This window comes from Bradysia coprophila, unplaced genomic scaffold (genome assembly GCF_014529535.1).
Source record: "Bradysia coprophila strain Holo2 unplaced genomic scaffold, BU_Bcop_v1 contig_732, whole genome shotgun sequence".
NCBI classification, from domain to species: Eukaryota; Metazoa; Arthropoda; class Insecta; order Diptera; family Sciaridae; genus Bradysia; species Bradysia coprophila.
The window spans coordinates 3899147-3921971 of NW_023503972.1; the positions used below are offsets into that span (position 1 = coordinate 3899147).

The following is a 22825-nucleotide window of genomic DNA, read 5'->3' on the forward strand; positions in this document are numbered from 1 at the left end:
GGAAAACCGTACTTTTCATAGATAACGTACATCATTCGACGCCGTCAACATGTAATATACATAACGTGTCTGCTGCGAGTAAGATAAACGAATTTCCCCGCAAAAATGGTAGATATTTTATGCAACGAAGCAAAAAATCAACAAAACAAAATTTGGAGGGACGACGTAATGTATGTTTACATGCTATATCCGTCAAAAACCGTACTTTTAATATTTCAAGCACTTCTTGTTATCCCTTGTTATGTAAATTACTATTTATCTCTCTAGACCTTACTCTAGACGCATATTGCAGTGTATAATAGCATATTCCTGCTTGCTGTGACATTTTGTGTTGAGGAGTGTGGGGAGGTTGTATTTCGAGCCGAAGGCGAGGAAATCATCCTACACGCCTGAACAAACAATTTCCCAGCAAGAAAAACCGTAATACAGAAAAACTAGTAATAGCTATGACCAATTAATAAATGTCATGAAATATGCATTCTCAGACAATTGAACCGATATGTGTGTATTCAGTCTAGGTGAACCATTAAATTCATTTCTTTTATTCAATGTTAAAAGCGGTTATTATTTGTGTGTTCCCTTGTCTATTGTCCCTACAGTTGTAACCTACCTTACCTTAAGCAGTTGAATTCATTGTTTACATCATTCAAACAATTCTACGAACGCACAATAAAATTCAGCACAAAAATAGCACTTTAGATTGCATTCAAACAAAACTGGGAAACACGCCTTCAGCATTGTCCCATGTCAAGTTATAATATCCCTAATTGATGCTAATCGAACCGATATATGCTTGAATGGGTTTTAAACGAAAAAAATACGATGCAAAGTGATAAAAGAATGGGAACAATTTGAATGACACATTATATAGCTGATCTATAGGTGTATTAGATAGAAACAGCTTTTTTGAAATAATTTTTTGATAGATTTTTGAGACACGTAATTATCATTAACCCTTCACTTCACGGACGGCGAACAAATCGTTGATAGTCATTGAATCTATTACTTGATTTGATAAGTACTTTCTATTTCTATGTATCAGTCCAAAATCTATTACTTTATTTGTCGACTTTTATATATAAGAAGATGTTAGCTTTTTTGTCGTCGTTGCCGTCAACAGATGATGTAAAGATCGCTTAAATTAGAAACAGAATTACAATCGGCAGATGTAAATAAGGACTTTTCATGCACGAACATTTAAGCATCCACATGGATCGCCAAGTTTTAAAATTACTCTTTTTTTAAGGAATGAATGAGGCTTGATTTTAAGGAAGATGAAATGAGTTTTTGATTGGTTTCGGAATTATGCTGAGTCGAAAGTAATAGAGATCAACGTGGAATAATCCTAGAATGCTGTAATGGAGGTTTTGTGTCATAAGAAAGTCTGTGAAAGTCACTAAGATTTATCGTCGGCGTCGAACCCTAAACCCGAAAGAATTGAAACCCGAATCGAATTATAAAGTTATACGTAAGTTTAGATAAATAACTGATACGACCCGAAAAAATTAATCAGATTGGTCTCAGTTTTTTTTTTTGAGTTAGTGAGACCCACTCATCTCCCATTCTTTGAACCGGATACTTACGATAGTTATTTGAAGATAAATGGACGGCTGGACGGGTATGAGTATCATTATGTGGTAATATGAGAACCCAAAATGTATATTGAACCAGGACCTATTTTAGAAAATTAAATTTTCGAACTTTCCTGAATCCTGGTTTATCGATTAAGCTCAAAAACATAAAAAGTCAATAAAAACACAGGAAGCACGTCGATCTACTGTTATTTTAGAGAAACAGATAAAAAGTGACGGAAAAATAAATGAAATTATTTCCTCGTCAGGGGCGCCGACTTCTAAGGACAAGCGAGGCTCGGGCACCACTATTCGAATGATGAGCACCACTACATCTTTCCAGTTTTACTTGAAAGAGCACCGCTACTCCCAGATTCGCTTGTTGTATGAGCACCACTACTCCCAAACACAAGACGGCGTCCCTGTTCCTCGTAGATAGGCCCTGCTATATTTTTACGAAACTGATTTTCCGGTACAATTTTCGTGAATTACTTGTAAACGTTTAACATTTTGGAAATGGTTTAGTGTAGACGATAAAATGTGCATTTGCTAAAACTAATGAAGTGAAAGATATGTGATGTGAGTCAGCTTCATACAAAATGTCCCTTCAAAAATTGTTCAAAGAAATAGCGGAAATGAGTTCTTCGTAAGACACTATTTCTTATTTCTCTTTATTTTCTTTGGGTTTTCCTCATACCTCTCCAATCATTCATCATTCCCATGAAGCACCCAGCGATTTCTTTATAAGTCGCTGATAATTATGTATTACAAATTCAAAGAATCAACGAATCTATCTTGGTATAAAATAAAGTTCCTCGAAATTGTTTTACTCAAATTATAATTACTTCCTATCTACATGGCTGTATGTACATTATTACTTAGTTAACAATCGCAATATTATGCATAGATACCAGGAAGGAAAATAAACAATAAATCGGACCTTCTAAATCAAAAAGTTGAAATTCTTATTATGGACGACGATTAATTCAAGATAATAATAGGGAAAACTTGTGTTAAAATACACCTATTAAGCAAATTGTTTATCACATCCGGCGTTGGTACAATGTGTTCAAATCCATATAATAAGAGTATAATACAAAAACGAAATATGCGAATAGCTCTACGCTTATAAACATCATGATGATGAAAGTGAATATCTTGGTGTACGAAATACAACCTCAAACCGCCAAAATCCCATTTCATCCCATGGCATAGGTAATTGAATAGAGCGTTGAGAGGGTCCTCCGTTAACCATGGCAACGCCACTCTACGTGACGAATATGGTGTTGGCTGCCATATTTGCTCGAGCCACCCTTCTGTACCCAGTTGTGAACAGGGTGTTCATGAAATCAGTTTTTTCGTGCAAATGTTTGCGAATCATAGTTCTTTTGTAGGGAAATGTCGTGTGTTTGTGTTACAGTCTGTTCCAATCGAATTTATTTTCTAGTATATTTATTTTGCTGAGCTAATACTTCTTCGAAAGCGGACACCCGTTCGCCCCCCGAAAAAAAAAAACAATCCATTACAATATACATCTCAATGTCTCACATAAAATCCGTTACTATGACAACATCCGATTTACTCATCCTTACTAAAAATATAAATAGGGTTTTCTCGTGTGTACCACTTTTTGTATTCTGTTATATATCTATATATGTCCCTTATGTATCTTGTCCTTGCCTTGAATGTCTGTTATATTCACCAAATTCTCATTTCCATTTACCCATCCATTTACTTTAGTGGAGTGTTCCGTTTATGGCATACATATATATATATAATAAAAGCCATCACAGCGCGTTGTGATTTACATTTTAGCAAATAGCAGTGGGATACGTACACACATTCTGCATATATGAGTAGATTATGTAATATATACATGGAACTATCACCATCCAGTTACGATATGTCACCCTAAGGCATCACATTAAACCACGTTCATATTTAATATAGGGGGATTTAATGACATATATCCATACATTATATAGATGTACAATGTACTGAGAGTACATACATCGGCTCTTTGCAAATAATTATACGTAAGCATGTTAAGTATATATTGCATTGCAAGTATGCAAATGAATGTCAACACAATTTTTGGATTTACTTTAAAACTAAATATGCTGCCCTATTTTGTGCCATGATTAATCTCATTTGTAGAGTAATTTTGTTGTGATTGATTATCATGGATAGATTCACATTTGATTGAATGTTAAAATAAGAATCGGACTTAACTTGATCTGGATAACATCGACTTATCCCTTCATATATTCTCAAGAGAGATTTGGCCTACTCCCACTAGACCCAAAAAATGCTTCGAAGAATTGTTTTGAAATTAGTTTTCCACTGGAAAATGCGCCCGATTTCGGTCGGTTGTTTTTCAAAAGAATCACTCACATGCAGATTATTTATCCGACATTGTAAGTAACATTTTTACAGGCGACTACGTCATAATGTTAACGAGAACTACGTCAAAAACGACATAGTGACGAAAGAGACCTGATCTCTTTATTTCAATATGCGAAAAAAAAGGCTGCTCACAATGATGCAGCCCGTAAAAAAACAATCTTTTCAAAAATCAAAGGTTACAAAACATAAAAATCATCTACTCTAAAAGAGACCTAATCCAATTTTTTCTTTTGTATTCCAGCAACGCACTTCAAGCAAAAGTGCTTCGAGTAACAGCTGCCAAATAGAGTATTATTTTGTATAAAAATGTTTTCCAGATTTTTACCACAGTCTCATATAGAGAGTGTTAACGAAGAGAAATGTAGGTTAAGTTAAACGTAAATGGTCTTGAATGTCAAAATGAGAGAAGATACCCATTCAAAATTCATACTTCGAAAATTCGAACTTTGAATTTCGATCTATACAGTGTTTAAGGAGAGCGATTTTTGACCACTTTGTTTAAACTGGTCTCGGGGTCACACGTCAAAATGAGAGAAATCACATACATATTTAAACTGGGCTCAACTCTCAATTTCTTTTTTTCATTGATGAATATTTGACAGCTGACCCCGAGACCAATTAAATTTAACTGGTTTTCGCTCTCCTTAAACACTGTATTTTCATTTTTTTTGACATTGCCCTGAAGGCCAGTTAAATTTAACTGATCTTCGCCTTCCGTTACCAGTCTACAGCGAAATAAATACTCTTTCTTGCAAACAAACTTCTTTTTGATGCAGTCAAAATACCACCTATTAGAGTGGAGTGTTTAGCGAGAGATATTTCTTTCGAAATGGCCTCGGAATCACACATCAAAATGAGAGAAAACGCCATTTTGTTAGTAAACAGAGATCGACTCTCATTTTTATTGTTCATTCTTTTAAAGCAACATCAACATCATTATCCCAAAAAAAACACAAATTTTAAGAAAACTTTATTTCCTTTTTGCACACTAAACTGATCCACCACTGTACGAATTTACCACACTAATTTTCCTAGTATTGGTTCAAAAGAAGTACCAAATCAGGTGTGGTAATTAACCAAGATTACAGCTGGTTGAACTGGTTTCGAAAAAAATTTATGGCAGTAGCGAACACTTGACGTAACAATGTCAACATGACATCTGCTATATCATTGGGTTCTGTTGAGGTAAATGGTATTGACCTAACGTTTGTTCACCGACCTAGGATCTTACATTTCACGAATGAAACACCATTTTTACCATTATTCCCATTATTATACTTAGTTATGTACATACTATAAAAAAACGATCTAGTAATGCTATTCCGCGTATTACCGCTAGTACTTCACAGTTTCACGTATTGATTGTATAATTAGTCCGCTGCATGATGGATTATTTCTTTTTATCGACTATTTCAAATTAGCGAACTGTAGCATTACGTACAAACGTAGAACAAACGGCACTTTTCGAATAATGGTGCAAAATCAACAAATAATTAATTAACTATTCGAGGCATGTTAATTGAATACAAATTTTGTAGACAATGTGATTTCGCATCAATTGAAAATCCAATCGAAAAATACACAAAACGGTTGATTCGTCTGTGTTCATAAAGTTTTCCTTATCCCGTTCTTGCAAGTTTTACTATGTCATTGTATGGTACTTTTATGCCACTCAGCATCATAACATGCAAAAATTTGCAAACTTTAGATGCCTCTGTGGCATAAAACGTTGTATGCACTCGATGCAAAGTACTTTATTAGGCTCACGATGTGTATTACACGGCTTGCGACCTCATGTCACAGTCCTAGAGCCTAATAAAGTACTTTGCACCTTGATTGCACAAATAAATAACTATTTCGCTACCTTAAATAGAAAAACGGTTTTCAATTTGTAAAAGAAAGAAAAACTCTCGTTCCATCTAAAAAAAACGCAGTCCCGAAAAAACAAAAACATTTTGCTCCAATTGGAAATGGAAAAACAATAATAAAATTAACTAAATAAAACTAACAAAGAAGAAAATATTCCATTTTTTTTGGTTCGTTGTTTGTTCGTTTGGTTTTTTTTACGTAAAAAGTAACATTTTCAATATTTTCGAAATGATTGAATTTCGAGCAAAATATTGCAGTTTTTAAATGTTTCTAGGCAATTTGGTACAATTGAATTTTCGAAGTTTTTGTTCGCATTGAATGTGCATTGTTGAAATGTTTACTTATTTATTTGTATAACATTTTCGTATTTTGCCGTTGATGTTGTTGATGCCGTTGTTGTTATTTTTTATTTAACCTATATCCAGTTTTTCCCTGTCGAACTTTCGTTAGCATGATTCAATGTGCACACTGTGCAATTATGTATAATATGCTACGTCCATACATAGTAAATACGAAATCGAGCAAAATGCAGACCCGAATTGGCCATAAACTTGGAAACTCACGCGCCCCGAATATCACGTACAAGAACATCACGCTTAGGGACGTACAAGTTACTTAGAGAAAAATTCCTCGTAATGTCAGCACCGGGGATCGAACCCGGGCCTTCTCCGTGGAACTAGACCACCCGTCCCATTAAATAATGTGCACACTGTGCACTTATGTATAATATGCTACGTCCATACATAGTAAATACGAAATCGAGCAAATACAGACCCGAATTGGCCATATCTGGCGACTTGGAAACTCACGTGCCCCGAATATCACGCGCCACTAGTAATTTTATTGAATTTGCTATATTTTCGGATTTCGGACATCTTTTCTTCACTTTAAGCACCTTTTTCCTACTTTTAATAGAAGCGTCTTTTGACAGCCAGCCCGGCCCTGATGATCTTGAATTAACACTCGCTAAAGTAACAAAATCAAATATAGCTTTCTGATCTGACCCCATAAATAATTGGTAGTCCAATAGATCATTGTCAAGTGCATTTGATATGTCAAATTAATTGTCATTTTCACAAAGCTAACCTCAACATTCGAAAAAAATGTTCGAGGTAAGCTTTGTGAAAATGGCACTTAAATGCATAATATTAAATGCACTTGGCAATGATCTATACACATTTTCTGTTTTATGGTTTACTGGTTTTTTAGTGAATTGTGCATGTAGATTTATATGCAAGTAAGGCTTGATTTCCACTTACCAGAAAAGTCCGCAGCGAGACAGAATTCAATTTTTTCAATGTTTGTTTTCTTTACTTGACAGCTCCTTTTTTCACGGAGTACTTTTTGTTGAGTAGAAACCATACTTAAATCACAGAAAATTATTTTCATTATACGGTACTTGTCAACGTTACCCCACTTAATTTTTCGTCAAGTCGTCCTTAACCTCAATTAATTGACGTTAACTGCGTTCAATTTACTGGTTTTTACATGAAAATCGTTCGTTCAATTCATTCGATATTTTTCGACATGTCTGACAGCTGGGATAGTATATGACGCTTACAAGGTCATGAAAATGATGTATTTGAAAATTCCATGCAAGGTGTTGTAAACGAGGGGTGACGCTCCATTTAATCAAAAAAAAAGTTTTACCGAAATATTTAGACATAAAAAATTGCTAAACTAATTATAGATTTTTGCATAATTCCGTCATTTAATCATCAATATTAGCGCTCTATTTTTCTTTTATCCTTTTCTATAACAATACATGGATATTTACTAAAGTAAAGTTATTTCACCACTATGACAATTCAGTTCCAAACAAAACATTTTTATATTTTATTTCGATGCCGAACGTTATTTAAAGTATTTTTGCATTATATCATGCATTGAAATTTTGCATAATTAATTTTTAATTTGTAGTAAAGTATCGTGAAAAATTAAGAAAATAAGCAAAGTCAGAAACCTTCGTCAACATGCATGCAGCGCGCCATCTTTTTATTCAGTCGAAATTGCGAAAATTTACATATAAAACAATCGGGATATTTAGCAAAGATGTAAACAAAATGTCCTTCTTCATTTGGCAAATGACCCTTTTCCATCGAGTTTTACATGTTACAGTTTGTTCAAAAATGAAATGCACAGTTTTTAGTATTTCGAGACAGTTGAAAATTTCAATCTGTCAGATAGTAAAGGATGCGTTTAATTAACCGGCGCATTAACAGATTTGAAATTTGAATGGTTTTTTCCACAGCTACAGATTTTTGCATGTTAAGTTTCTTACATTTTTTGCAAATAGCATTTTAATAGTAGGAAACTTAGATTTCACCAGAAGAATTTGTTCTTGAACCTAGGCTTCAAACTATAATTCGCGAACTTCCCCCCCCCCTACAAAGTGTGTATACGATTTTACCGCAGAGTTACTCGACTTAAGGTGGACACGCACTTACGCCAGAGAGATAATAGTTTTGCAGTTGTGGCCGAGCGGAATGCACATATGATTGTCAGTTGGGTCCAATGGGAGAGAATGGACCAAATTCTTTGTGATATTCTCTCGCATACATTTCTCATGCATTTCTCTGGTGTAAGTGCGTGGCCAGCTGAGCTGAGAAAGTCTGCGGCAGAATCATAGACGCAGTTTTTTTCGTGTGTAAAATCCAATAAAATAAATGTAAGATCATAATACCTTTTCAGCTAAAGCCGGGACACTGCCGTTAAATCAGTTTAATTTAATACCAGCCGTGTTATTCGTAATAGATAGAAATATAAATTTAATTGCGTCGAGAAAGTCTGATTGGTCACTGGTTATACTGTATAATAGAGTCTTGTCTGGCCAATTAATTTCTTCATAATAAAACCGCATTGTACAGAAAACTGGTCGATTAACAAGAGCACAAAGCTATACTCCATTTACAACTCTAATTGAGGTCTTTTCAATCGGATTAAATGGCCCTTTAATGGAGTGGTTTTCTAATTTTCTTTTGCTTTATGCACAAAAACATTTCTTCCTGTTGTAAACCTTTTCTGGTTTACAATATGATTGCGATATAAAATGATAAGTTTTTCATTAAATAAACGTGCACAGCATTTTACAAACTCTCCGATATACAAACCCATACTTTCCCCGGAATGACGTCAGCGAAAAAAAAACTTTCCCAGCAAAAGTTTAAACGGTTAAATGGCTTGGGGATGGAGTGTATTTATCCAAAAGCATTTAAGTTATTAACGGTTTATCAGTTTATTTGTAAATTATAAATCTGGCTCCATAAAGTTTTTTATCTTTTTAACGGATCGTTCAGCTGGTCGTATAGTCAAATGCTTGCCGAATATTGTTAATTCCAAATTGTTTATGAAGATTGTGAAAATTGAATCCGATTTTGGTATGGCTGAAATATAATCAAGGTTTTGGTATAAAGTAAAGGGAGCAGTAGATGGATATGAAAATTTAAAGTCTTATAAGATCGAGGCTTAAAAAGTTATGGCATATTACATTATTGCTACACTACAACACTACCGCTGCATGTGGTACATGGTAGACTCATTATAGAGATTAAAATTCCGGGTGCGAAGAGTATCTACAGTACGGCTGATTTTAAGAATTAAATTCTTGAAAAATCTTTAAAATTCTCAAATTCTTGAAAGTTCTCGAAATTCCTCACATTTCCTAAAATGACAGCAATAATACTAACTGAGACTTTCGCATGTGGATTAGCATTTCATTGGCAATTGTTCACTATTTTTATCAGTGGGCGATAATTTCTAGCTGCCTCTGCCTCTGAGATCAGTGAGTGGGTGAGCAGATTTTTTTTTTTTTAATTTTACTTTGAATGCAAGCGCAAAAATAAATTGCTGCAAAAACGAAATCTGCCTGCAGGATCTACAAAAATCACAAATTCTTGACTCAAGTTTCAAAAAATATCGAGAAAAACATGTGGAATAGTTATTTGTTCAACAAGGGGAAAAAAGTTGGAAATTCCATTTCGATGGTGCTGTTTGTTATTTGGAGCAAATAGGAAATTCAAACAAGCGCGAAAGTTTGCCGTTTGGTGGAATTTCTCCCCGAGGTGAACACTTATTTTTTCATCCGTGCGTGCGTGGCATAAGTAACCGTTTTTATCTGTCAAGAACGATAATCTCGAGCTTATCCGTCTAGGGAGTTTTTGTTTATCTCGATATATCTGTTCTCAACAGATAAAATATGATATGCACCTATTGCCAGACTGTTATTTTGACGTGTAGGCATTATGGCCCACGCCTTCGGCTAGAACACATCAGTTCTCATGCTTTTGTTTTCCCTAGGGTCGAAAGTGGCTTGTTACGCACCTGGGTAAACAAGAAAATTGGTTTAGATTTCAAAAGCATGTAGATTGCATTCCATAACTCGGGATAAAAACGTTTTTTCATGCTAGCGATGCCAAAATCCTTATTTTGCCCACTATGAAACGTTGTGTTAATGAAGTTTTGTTGTCATTCTGAGAGGCGACATAATAATTTTTTCCCCTTAAATGGCGAGTACAGCCACATTGGATGAGAAAATGATGCTTTTTTATGGCCGAATACCAAAACACTCTATTTATTTTATTTTCTTCAAAGTTGACAAACATGCGGATTTTCGCAAAACGCTATTATTAAAAACGATGTGTTCCCCTCGGGGAGAAATAGGAAATTCCACCTTGAGCGAATTGCGGTCATAGCGAAGCTCTTGGTGGAATTCCTATTTTTTTCCATTGGTTGACACAGTGACAACAAACGCTTCCGAAGTTTCAGCGTAGGGGAGAAAATAACTATTTTCTCGCCAGTGTTGTGAAAAAACCACTTTTTTTGTTGAATCGTACGATTTTGACTTATTTTACGACAGAACAGAAGTAGTCGCAGATTCCACCAAAGTATAAACACTAAAGTCAACGCAAACGCTCAGTGGCACACAAACTTTACGGAATCCAAGTTTCTGGTTAACATAAGATTTGTTATGTTGCATCCGGACGTTAATATGGTTGTTGGAACTGTTGGTTAGTATTGAGTTTTAGCATGTGTTGCAATCTAACAAATTTAACTTGACTTGTGGCCAACGTTAGAAAAATTTTATTCACCGGAAACTGGAGTCCCTTGAGTTTTTGTGGATTTGGGGGGTTACCTTCATTGTTTATATATTTTGGATGCAACGATTATATGTGGTGATTTCCGTTCATAAGAAGCAACCGCTTCCCTGTTAGACTTCCAGATATTTTTTACTCCTTCGTCTGAATGAAGGCTGTGACACAGGGAGGAAATTTGGACGTGGTGTAATTTGCGTGAAAGGTGAACTCGCACTAAAATTTCGTAAAAGGGATTAATTGATGACAGACCTAACAACCATTTGTAGCATTAAATTTGTGGGTGCGAGATTGTGAAGAATGGCCACTAAGAATATTTTTGCTTCGTGTGCCAGATTTCCCCGATACCGAAAATTGAAGCAATGCAAGTTTATAGTCTCAAGGGAAAAGGGTTCAGAATTGGTTTGGCGTACGATTGAAGGGCTCGAGGCCATCACACCTGAGATTCACAAAACAAATCCGCTCATCTGTACAGTTGCTGTTCAAAGGTATCGACTACAGTTTCACAAAAACTTTTACCGACGATTAGGAAGCATAGACGAAGACAAAGCATTTTTTATGTGACTGTGGACTAGCCGTGCTGCGACCATTGAAAATAAACTGAAGAGGCTAACTCAATTTGTGCCTGCGAATTCGAAATGAAATTCCTACTCACTTCTCAGTTTATTGTCCTTCCCAAGCACTTTGAACGTATTCTTTGTGTCCATTGCCACGATTCCATTGACGCCAACTAAACTAGGACATCGAGATCTCGTAACAGTCACAATAGCCCCGTGAAAATCGGATTTAACCAAAATTTTACTAAAACTGTCGTAATTAGGTTCCTCCACCGTCGGTGGAATGCCTCCACTGTTCAATGGCAAATGCTTCCTCATATAACCTTTCCACAATTCGTGTAACGGCAACAGATCGGCGTATTTCAGAGTTTTCGTTGGCAGATGAAACAGTCCCATGTCAGCGTGCTGCTTTCGCGTTAGCGTCTTCTTTTTGACTGTTTTTCGTTTTGTCAATTTTTTCGGCTTGGAATTCAGTAGTTGCGTTCGATGTTGGAGATTGATTTCTAATTGGCTCCGTTTGCTGGGGTCTACATTTTCTGTGATGAGAGACGCAACGGCCTCCTTGACATCAGATCCGAAGCCTTGATCTAAGGATTGAGATTTTGATTACAATTTTTCTGTACATTTTGGTGCATTTAGGTCGTCGGTACTCACTATCCGACGGAGTATTCATTGAGAAGGTGTTAGTTTATAAACCAGTCAATGGTAGTCCTTTGGTGATGTCTCACCGGTCAAATTTTCGATAACAGTCCGAGAAAACGCCTGTATGACTTTCCAAAACACCAAATCTGTCTTATACTTTCAAAGTGGTATAATTCCTATTCCTTGCCAATTCCAGTAATAGTAAGTTGAATGCCAAAGATTAAAAATTAAACTCAACTTCTCACTAATCACAACCTAACCTCGACAACAAAATCAAAACAAAACGATTTCGTATCTGTCAAAGCATTTACCGAATAATCTGATAGATGACTCTACGTGTGTAGCTGAAGTTTTTAATACCCTAATCAACTGCGTATTTTAGGTTCACATTCACATATGAAAATCCTTCTTCACACCCGAATAATTGCACGACTACAGACTATAACAGCTATCAAGGCCCATTTTCAAGAATTTACTCAAAAAATTCGAGAATTTAATTTTCCAATTATTAAGTAAGAGAATTTATGTTGGACCTAATCGTTTTCATCCTTTATGTTTTCAACATAAAAATCCGAGTCTGAGAAATTTGACTCAATGTATTTTTCATAAAAAAACGTCCATCAATTTCGTTTTCCCAAGTCTTTCCACCTCATGTCCCGACACGAAGTACGAGGCTCCATAGATTTTCGTTCGACTTTGTAACATTGATAATTCAATGAAAGTATAAACCAGGTATACCAGGACTTAGCGATTTCATATAAACAAACTCCCATGAGAGGTGAGTTTGTTTATATGAAATCGCTATATAAACACTGAAGGTAATGCAAATCCACAGTTACACACGGATCCAAACTTTCAGGTGAATTTTAGCTCCGTCATGTTGTACACGTATTGTATTAGTTTGCGTCAAGTTGCATCTAGTGGTGAATTTGGAACGATTTAGCGACGTTATGTTGCACACATATAAAATTCGTTTGCGTCAAGTTGTATTTAGTGGTGAATTGGAAGGATTTAGGGCCGTCATGTTGCACAAGTCTAAGTTAGACAACATACGAAAATGAATTCACCTGAAAGTTTGGATGCGTAATTTCTCTGATCCGCTGAGGGTCTGCATTACCTTCAGTGTTTATATACTTTGATCGCTATGACCTCCGCTCCATACAAAGTTTGACATTCAAACATACCTTGTGTTGACATTCATTGTGGGCGTGGGGTAATTTGGCACACGGTGCTAAAATACCGCATTTTTCAACTGCGTAAAAGGTGAACTCACACACGATTTTTCGATACCAAAATTTTGTAAAAGGAGTCATTAAGTCGATGACATGGCTTTACGTAGTTTAAAAGTGCGTTCTTTTGGCACCGTGTGCCAGATTATCCGATACCTCATTGTGATAATTGACCTATGTTTCCACGGGCAACGTTGTTTGTCTAAGCTTACAGCTCACGAATCAGCAAAAAGAATGTTGTCCTCGTGCTAACTTGAGTAAAACGCAACCGATAATAAAAAGTAGGAGATGTGTTCGAAGTTGGGAATGTTAGGGCAAATTCCTGAGCTAGTGTTGTTTTTAAACAGTATTTTAAGGTTTTTGATGAGTTTGAGCCCTAGTTATCCATATAACTAATAGCACATAACTCAAACTTTTACTTTACTTCCTTTAAACCGGAAGTTAAAAGTTTTCATTTTAACCGCCTGATTTTTCAATTTTTCTATGAATCATAGCGGAAAAGAAAGCTAACAAGTCAAGTGTTTTGACGTGCGTAATACAACTGTGCTTTCACCGCTTTCACATAGAGATGCGAAAGTGTCAAAGAACAAAAGAAAAATTTCGTATCTGTCACTTTCGCGTCGTTGTCAGTAGGCACAGTATGTAAACAAATAGAGTATTATGATGAAAGAGAAGAAAATATTTTGACAAGTACCCCAAGGCAAGTTAAAATAAACTGGTCTTCTGTCCTCTCGCTCTCAACGTATACCACGTTGAAAGAGAAGCAAATACTTTTACAAGTACCTAAGGGAACTTATAACAAACAACTAGTCTTCGGTTTTCTCGCTCTGATCATAACAGTCTATACAAAGGTATCTTACCTTGACAAAATTACTTTAATGTGTAGGCATCCTGTACGTTGTATTTACATTGTCTGCGATGAGAATGTAAATGAAACTTACATGTTAGGTTTTTCGATGATTTACATGCTATGCGCGATCATTTACATGCGCTGGTCGGTCATTTTTCGATGATTTTGTTTATGTTTTCACTTCACACAAACCACGCTATAAATTGGAATCTACACAGGCAGAACTATTTTTTGGTACACCTGCCATCGATAACATTAAGAAAACACTAAAATCACCACTGAATTTACAATTTGAAACAACAAAATCAAAAAAATTTCACTGAAACTGAGAATGACAACAATAAAGAAGTCAAAGAAGAATTGCCGAAATGGCAGGCACGACCGATGCCTACTAAATCAAAATGAAATTTTAGTTCAAAATGGTTAGAAGTGGAAAGGTTCCGAAATGCTGTTTTATGCAAAATTGTTTCGTAGTTTTCATCTTAGACAATGTAAATACAACGCACAGGATGCCTACACATTAAAGAACAGTACAGAAGAGCCTATGTGAATGAGTAATACATGTGTTACACATGTATTACTCATTTACATAGGCTCTGCTGTAATCTACTATAACTTTGTACCTTGACAAATACCAAGCAAGTACGTATAACCGCACATTTTGGGTACTTTTAGTTGGCAAATGAAACAAATGTTATTTCCGTCTGTAGTGTTTTTCCTAACCTTAAAATTAATTTCCCGAAATTCGGTTCACTGTTTGGTGCATTGTTTTGTTCCATCAAATCAACTAGGTTTCGGCAGATAATCATGCCATTCCCGGTCGCTCCAAAACCGTATCGTATATTGGCCAAGGTGAAAGAGCTGTCGAAAGCCGAAGATGGCGTGAAATACATGATCAATCGAAATCCGAGAAATTTGGAACGACTTCGCATTGCATACAAACCAGCCGGATATCATTTGGAGAATCCAGGACGAAGTTTTTGGCACAAGTAAGTGAAAATCACTTGACGAACTAACGCTCGTTTTACGTCTGATCTCAATATTCTCTTCAGATTGGAATTGACTGCTAACTCTCAGGGTGTAACAGCGCAAATTGTTCACTTCAAAAATGGACCAGTACTACAGGCGAGCACTACTGAATGGGCCATAAGAAGGAATCTTTATAAAACAACGGACACATCCGCTTACGTGAACTTAGCAAGAGTAAATTGGCAATGCAGCCGTCGAAGCCGAATGTTCGCCTATTAATTATTGCTATTTGTTTCCAGGTATTTGCTCAACGGTGCTTAGAGTCAGGTCTAACAGAAATGTCGTCCACCATCAGTGGCACACCGGACGGAAAGGTAGACAAATTCTTGAAAACTTTGGAGAAAGAAGGCGTTCGATTGGAAGAGGCTGAACAATACAAACCAGATAGACCGTGGAATATACACAGACCGGAGAAACCATGGGAAGTAACTGAATGAGATAATATCGATTTGTGGCCGTATCCGATTAGTTTCAATTAAATTTATTTCAACGATCGATTACAATCATCTTTTCATTTTTCACTAGTGTCCGTTCCTCGCCCCGGTACTCATCTATTCATGTTTGTGTTTGATGTCGTTCCACAGTTTCTGTAAGGGAAATATCGTCCAAATTGTTTGTTATGTAAGACAGCTGATGATAGGTTAGGTATTCCTTACCCCCTTGTTATGGCTTTCAAATAAGGCATCCGCTGCCACATCGAATCCTCTTTCGAAGAAGAACACAGATGCTAAGATACCCACAGCGAATGTGGAGGTTCGCTTGAACACCAAATTATACAGGAACGACATGTTTCCGTTCTTTTTTCGCAATTCAGTAGCACGAAAGAAATTATTGATCGAAAGTTCTCTTTACGCCAAATTGTCGATAATGAAGATTCTCAATTGTCAAAAGGAAAATAAAAACGGGATTTTATGACATAACGAGTGTTTCCAAAATAATCCGCAGCGTGACGGGAGTGTGGGATTTTCTGCGTAAATTTTTGAAAATTGCTCCTCCTTTTAAAAGAACAACAAATCGTCATTGCACCAGTAGCTACTTCCGAAACTGGATTTTTAGACCTGACGACTATTAGCAACAAATGTTTGTAAAATTTATGTAAATGCAACAACCACCATGACCGCGAATCACCCTAAAAATAGAGTGCTCACTGCTCAGCATTCGTTTGATGTATTCTTCAAGGTTCTGAAAGAACAGGTTAAGACACTTACGAAGGCGGATGAAACACAAATGTTGGCAATTGAGACATGTTTTCATGATTTGTAAAACACACTAATTAAAGATTGTATGAAAAGAAATCTTGAAGAAAAAAAATTATTTTTATCAAGTTTACATTTCACACAATCTGCGATGAGTGTCTTCAACAAAATATGTCTATATTGTCAAAATCTGTGTTTCACCCAAGGTAAATATAGTGAGGAGGTAATGACATATATAACCGAATCAGATGTGCGGTGGCACGAAAGTTCGATACAAACGCCATCTCATCCTTTCGTTGAAAGCAAAAAATGGAATAGAAAGTCAGGCATCGGGAACTTATGTGCGAGGCCGCGTGTCTGAATGGCATTACCTCCTCATTATATTTACCTTGGTTTCACCGCCTTCGTGATCAACTCAAAAGTGTCTTAACATGTTCTTTCAGAACCTTGGTATTCTTTTCCACAAAAGAATGAACTAGTCGCTCGAATGACTAGCTGCTATTAGGATATTAGTGATTGCCGTTATGTATGTCACTAAGAGCACTACCATTTTAATTTTTGCACGGTGATATTGAAACGTTAACTTTCCATATTTCATTTCGATAACGAAATGGAGTTCTTAGTCGCACTAAAAAAAATTGGCCGATGCTAATGGCACGCGCGTGCGATTAGTGTATCATAGACTATTCGCACGCGCGTGCGATTAGTGTTTAAGAGACTATTCGCACGCGCGTGCGATTAGTGTTTAATATACTATTCGCACGCGCCCTAATCTTTGGCTAGTCAGAAAGTATTATAATTCTAGTTTATTTTGCACATACAATGTGCACAGCACTGCTACTAGCATGAACAGTGTTCATTAAACACTCATTCTTCCAACGACAAAAAGCCTTCAAATTTTCAAAGATATCTATTGCTTGTGTTCAACTGACTCCAAGCTAAAGTGTTTTAACACAACCAGTGTTTTTTAGTTGTGTGACATATTGTGAAGTTTTAGTACCCTATTCAGAGTACGACTCATGCTTGAAGTGCGTTGATGTGTTGTGTGTTTTTATTTACACTCCAAATATTTCTTATTTTCATTCTAGTAGCAGAGTTGTGGTTGTAGTCGCACGTTAAAACTTCTTTTTTCGAATAATTGTCCCTATGATGCAGTCACAGATAGTGCAAAGTTAGGGTTACTTTTTTTTGCTTCTATCTTGTGTAAATTTCATCTGATTTTCGTGAATTTTTTATTTTAGTTTAAAAGGTATGTATGACTGTAAAGCAAGGGTATTGTTTTTAGAGCACTAATAAAATAGCTGCCGCCATATTGCATTTTAGTGGTTTTGTCCACTTCTTTGAGTCATTTTCAAGCGATTTTCATTAATTATTTAGAGATGCAGTTTTACAGTGTAATATTGTAATATGATTGAAGCTTTGACGCCCTTGAAGCCCTTAGGTGTTTCCAAGGGTGTTTCATACGGGTCGACGTAGCTTATGTTTTTGTAAAAGTAGTTACTAGGGGACTTTGTTTTCTTTTGTAGAAGGAATCAGTAGTTCTATCACGGTCATTTTGTAAAAGGAGTCACTAGATGACTTAGCTTCATTATGTAAAACGGATCAGTAATTGTGTCTCAGTCATATTGTGAAAGTAGTTACTTTTGACTTCGGTTTATTGTAAAGGGAATCACTACGTGGCTTCGTTCTCTTTTGTAGGAGGAATCAGTGGCTGTGTCTCGGTCATTTTGTAAAAGGAGTCACTAGATGACTTCGTTTTATTTTGTAAAAGGGATCAGTAGTTGTGTCTTAGACATATTGTAAACGAAGTCACTGTTGACTTCGTTTCGTTTTGTAAAAGGAATCATTAGCGCATTTACTTGAAATGTGCCGAATCCTGACATTTTGCTAAACCCTAAATGTCAGCCCTTCCAAGTGAGGGCGTTAGGTGACTTCATTGTTTTTTGTGGGGGAATCATTAGTTGTAACTCGGTCATTTTGTAAAACGAGTCACTAGATGACTTCGTTTTATTTTGTAGAAGGGATCAGTAGTTAATCCTCGGTCATTTTGTAAAAGGAATCACTAGTTGACTTCGTTTTGTTTTGTGAGCGCGTGCGATTTGTCCATTGTACACTAATCGCACGCGCGTGCGAATAGTCTATTAAACACAAATTGCACGCGCGTGCGAATAGTCTATTATACACTAATCGCACGCGCGTGCGAATAGGCTATTATACACTAATCGCAGAAGTACCTTATTTCAACATGTCTGCTCATACACGTCTTTATATACTCTCCATATCGATTTTTAGTTCGTTCGAGTGGATAGCAGAGATATCCTTTCGAATACGATCCCACTGTTTTGTTAGCACAAACATCGTTAGAAAAACAATCGCCAGATGTTAATTTCATGTGTCTCGACAATAACCACTACAGCTTTACTTGGGTGGAAACTATTAAGCTTTCCGTTTAGTGACTCGACTACATTTCTTTAAAAAATACGGTTTTAGATTGAGGATTTCAGTTTTCGTCATTTATTCAATGATAAAACATCGTCGCTCTGAACAATGTTAATTCTGAAGCTAATTACTTTGTACATCTACCTGTACCACGCAGAAACTTTTCAACTGTCCACCATTCACCAATCAAACTATAAATTATCGGCACGTTTGATGAACGTAATATGCTCGACAGATTCAAATACAGTTCGTTTCCTAGTCATTGATGATGACAAACCTGTCGAAGTGGATGAATACGTTGCTCGATTGAATGAGGAATGTCCATTTAAGACCATTCAACTCTTCGGCATCAATACGATACTGAGTGAAAGTATTCAACATCACTCGGAATTGATTGTTTACCTGGTTTATTCCAACGATTCAATTCAGAATTTTCGTTGGGCAGTTACAAAATCCAATCGGTCGAATAGTCACAATCGATTTGTGGTAGTTTTTCGATTTCAATACAAATGGCGGATCCTTGTGAACATTTTCAAAGACTTGGCGCGACAAACAATTTCTAATATCGTTGTGATAGTGCATGCTGACGACTCGGAAGAAATCGTCTTGCTTTATAATCCATTCGATGAAGTGGCTGGTATTGTCGAAGACGTATCAATATTGGAGAGAACGGATTTATTTACGCACAGTCGAGGTGACTTGCATGGTCGTAAATTGGTTATATCAATGCACGAACAATGCGATAGGGCGGTTTTGAAGAAAAATGGAATGCCTGGTTATACTGGGGTGGATGGTCTGATTGCAGATTTATTGGAAGAAAGGTATGTGTTTCAAAGGCACATGCCGCATTTGTTATAATTTTACTTTTATTTACAAGTCAAGATGGCGAAACCACTCGACTTCTTTTTGTCCTTACTACGATACTTACATGGTCAAATATGTTGCTAGACTCATTTGAAAGGGATCTGGCTGACAGCCCTGAGATAAATTTATCAAAACACACCTCAGTGCTGCCAACCAGTTCCCTTTCAAATGACTGATCTGTTCATAAAACTCAATGAACTCAACATGACCCTTGCCTCCACTGACCCCAATCCGTCTCTCTATAATTACAGAATGAACTTAACGTTTCAATACATCACACCACACGAAATGTACAATGGCTACCGAAATTCAGGCGTTATCGGTGATCTGACTGTCGGTCATGCAGAAATGAGTTTCAACGCTGACTCCTTGGCACTTCTGCTAGTAAACGATGCATCAGTGGCTGCAACAGACCCATTCGAACGAAATGACATGTGCGTTTTGGTGCCGAAGGCAGGAAATGAGCCAATCATTTGGAATCTTTTACGCACTATGTCGAAGATGACTTGGGTGATAACTTTACTGTCTATCGTCGTCATGATGTTGATTTATCGGTGGACTCAGTCCGTTCAGAAATTAATTCACTCTCGGAAGTATCCGTTCTACGAATATTCGTGGAAAGATATTTCGACGATTATTTTTCAATCGTTTTTTGGTGATGCAATCCGACGAATTCCACAGTCAATGCCGTTGAGAATTCTGATAATTGGCTGGTGTATCTACAGTTTCCTTATAACGAATGCGTTTCAAGCAAAGTTGATCAGCTCTTTGGTTCTTCCGAAAGGATTGGAGGACATACATACGGTCGAAGAGCTCGGACACTCAAATCTGGAAATAATGTACCCAAGAGCATTGGGTCAGCTAATCCAAGAATACACCGACAATGGCACAATGAATATATTACGAGATCAGTTAGTAGAAGTTGCGAGTTGGAGCGAATTCGATGCATTTATCAACAATAAAAGTTCAACAACCGCTTACATCATGATGCGTTTCCATGCAGATTTGATGGAGAAACGAAATTTCGATAAGATTACCGGAAGACCATTCTACAAGACCATGGACCAGTGTTTCCTCACCTTCCCGCGAGTGTACTTCTTAAAACTGGGCTCCATGTATGTTGACCACGTAAGCGAAATGTTACGCCGTTTCCATGAAACGGGTTTCATTGTGAAATGGACGAAACATTCTGAATTCATCAGTGCGTTGCACGGAAACATTCCCGTCGACGATATCGAAGAGGAAGACGTCGATGAAGCAGACATCAAGGTCGTTATAACACCTGAACATCTGCAAACTTCGTTCATTTTGTTGGTGTTCGGTTTGATTGCAGCATCGTTGGTGTTTGTTGGTGAAAAAGTGTATTTCAATTGGAATCGAAATGAGTGAATGAGAGGAATGGATTAAATTGTGATGAGTACAGAAAATTCAATGGACTAGAAAATCACAAATGGAAATTGATGGGTCACTATCACTTCCTCAAAGTCTTACAGTTGTCTTACACAGAGAAGAAAAGTAAAAAAAAACTTGGAATTAATAACAATCATTAATAACTTGCTGTCATTATGCACGACGACTACAAGAGGTCAGAGGTTAACATAATTTACAGTCACTATAGTCTAGCCTTGGAACAAGCAACAGCCTAGATCATACACTTGCAAATGTTGTGCACTCAATAAATGATCTTCAATAAGTTTATCTGTGAAATTTACATAGCCCCAGTAATTATCCTAAACGTCTCGTTTCTCGATTTGCTCTAACTATAGGAGAATGATGTTTAGAAACTAAAAAGAAATGTAATAGAACTTTCCCATATTTTAGTACATTCTGTCATAAAATTACTGCTGTCACTGCGCTTATTTTCATGTGAACCAACTTCACTGCTGTGACATTTCATAGGAATGAATCAATGTGAAGTTGCTTCACAAAAAAATAGTCCAGTAAGAATGAAATACTATAAAAAAATGTGGCGCCTCTACAGGCCAACCGACCAGGCGAATCTCGTCTATATCGTGTTTAAAAGTCTACGCCGGCTTGTCACGAGATAGACTGCATGTGTTAAAACTAGTGAAGTAAAAGATTTTTTTGAAAATAGTTACCTTCAACAATAAGTTATTTAGGGATGGGAAACCTTTCATATTATCGATAATATCAATCGAAACAATTTATCAATAATTGATATATCATATCGTTATCGATATTTTGATAATTATCGATAATTATCAAAATATCGATAATCATCGAAATTTAATAACTATCCAGATATCAAAATCAGCAAAACTGATATCAGCGCACTCTGTAACGTCATTTTAAATATCAACTGTGGTTACAACATTGTAGATACATATTTGCATTGAAATTTTGTGCTTGCCGATCTTACTACTGAAACGAATTGTTCAATTGTTATTTATTGCGCTGCCGCCGATAGTAATCGAAATATCGATAAGTTGATAATTATCGATGTACCAATAATTATCGATATTTTTTTGATAAATTTTCGATAAAAAATTTATCGATCGATAATCGATAATTATCGATTATCAATATCAATGTCGCCCATCCCTAAAGTTATTGTGCTTTGCTTCTAAAAAATTGATTGTAAGTGCAGAGTCCAGTACTACTTGCATTGAGGTCTTTTAAGACTATTCGTTAAATTTATCAATATTTCGGTAAATGTCAGAAATTTCGTTAAATTTTGTTTATATACTCATCAATATATTAATATATTACTAATTTATCAGTTATTTAATGCTGAAAACGGACGAAGCATTGAGAATCTGTTTCCATCGAATTTTTCATTGTTCTAATGTCGCTATTGACACTTAACGAAATAAAAACAATGAAAAATTTATACCATGGGCACGTGGAAAATCCCTTCTCTGGGATTAAACATGTCGGGACACTTTCGCCCCTTCATATCTGAATTTCACCTCAAAACATGTAGGATATGCTGCAAAACAGGCAGAAGATAAGAAAATTCGCCACTATTCTGATTTGTGTCCATCGGCTCGGAAACTTCACGAGTTATTGGTACACATGGGTTAAATTTGATCAAGAAAATATGCAGTAAAATCGCAGATGTG

The 22825-nt window shown here is 36.3% G+C and overlaps 4 protein-coding genes across 4 annotated transcripts; 2 read left to right on the top strand and 2 right to left on the bottom strand.

The window, feature by feature from the left end:
* Positions 1 to 9065: 9065 nt before the first annotated feature.
* On the bottom strand, positions 9066 to 12421 carry LOC119084224 (ribonuclease P protein subunit p29). The gene is made up of 3 exons (XM_037194122.1): positions 12148 to 12421; positions 11592 to 12080; positions 9066 to 9229 (listed from the first exon to the last, which is right to left on the bottom strand). Exons 1-3 carry the CDS (start codon positions 12164 to 12166, stop codon positions 9093 to 9095), a joined length of 645 nt encoding a protein of 214 aa, XP_037050017.1. The 5' UTR covers positions 12167 to 12421; the 3' UTR covers positions 9066 to 9092.
* A 2502-nt stretch (positions 12422 to 14923) lies between these two features.
* Positions 14924 to 15743, top strand: LOC119084226 (39S ribosomal protein L18, mitochondrial). Its single transcript, XM_037194124.1, has 3 exons — positions 14924 to 15203; positions 15267 to 15417; positions 15483 to 15743. The coding sequence occupies exons 1-3, from the start codon at positions 15022 to 15024 to the stop codon at positions 15678 to 15680; spliced, it is 531 nt and encodes a 176-aa protein (XP_037050019.1). The 5' UTR covers positions 14924 to 15021; the 3' UTR covers positions 15681 to 15743.
* LOC119084228 (cytochrome b-c1 complex subunit 9) lies at positions 15704 to 16126 on the bottom strand. The gene is made up of 2 exons (XM_037194127.1): positions 15900 to 16126; positions 15704 to 15830 (listed from the first exon to the last, which is right to left on the bottom strand). The coding sequence occupies exons 1-2, from the start codon at positions 16029 to 16031 to the stop codon at positions 15795 to 15797; spliced, it is 168 nt and encodes a 55-aa protein (XP_037050022.1). The 5' UTR covers positions 16032 to 16126; the 3' UTR covers positions 15704 to 15794.
* A 2860-nt stretch (positions 16127 to 18986) lies between these two features.
* Positions 18987 to 21227, top strand: LOC119084454. Its single transcript, XM_037194435.1, has 2 exons — positions 18987 to 19699; positions 19994 to 21227. The coding sequence occupies exons 1-2, from the start codon at positions 18987 to 18989 to the stop codon at positions 21129 to 21131; spliced, it is 1851 nt and encodes a 616-aa protein (XP_037050330.1). The 3' UTR covers positions 21132 to 21227.
* Positions 21228 to 22825: the final 1598 nt, after the last annotated feature.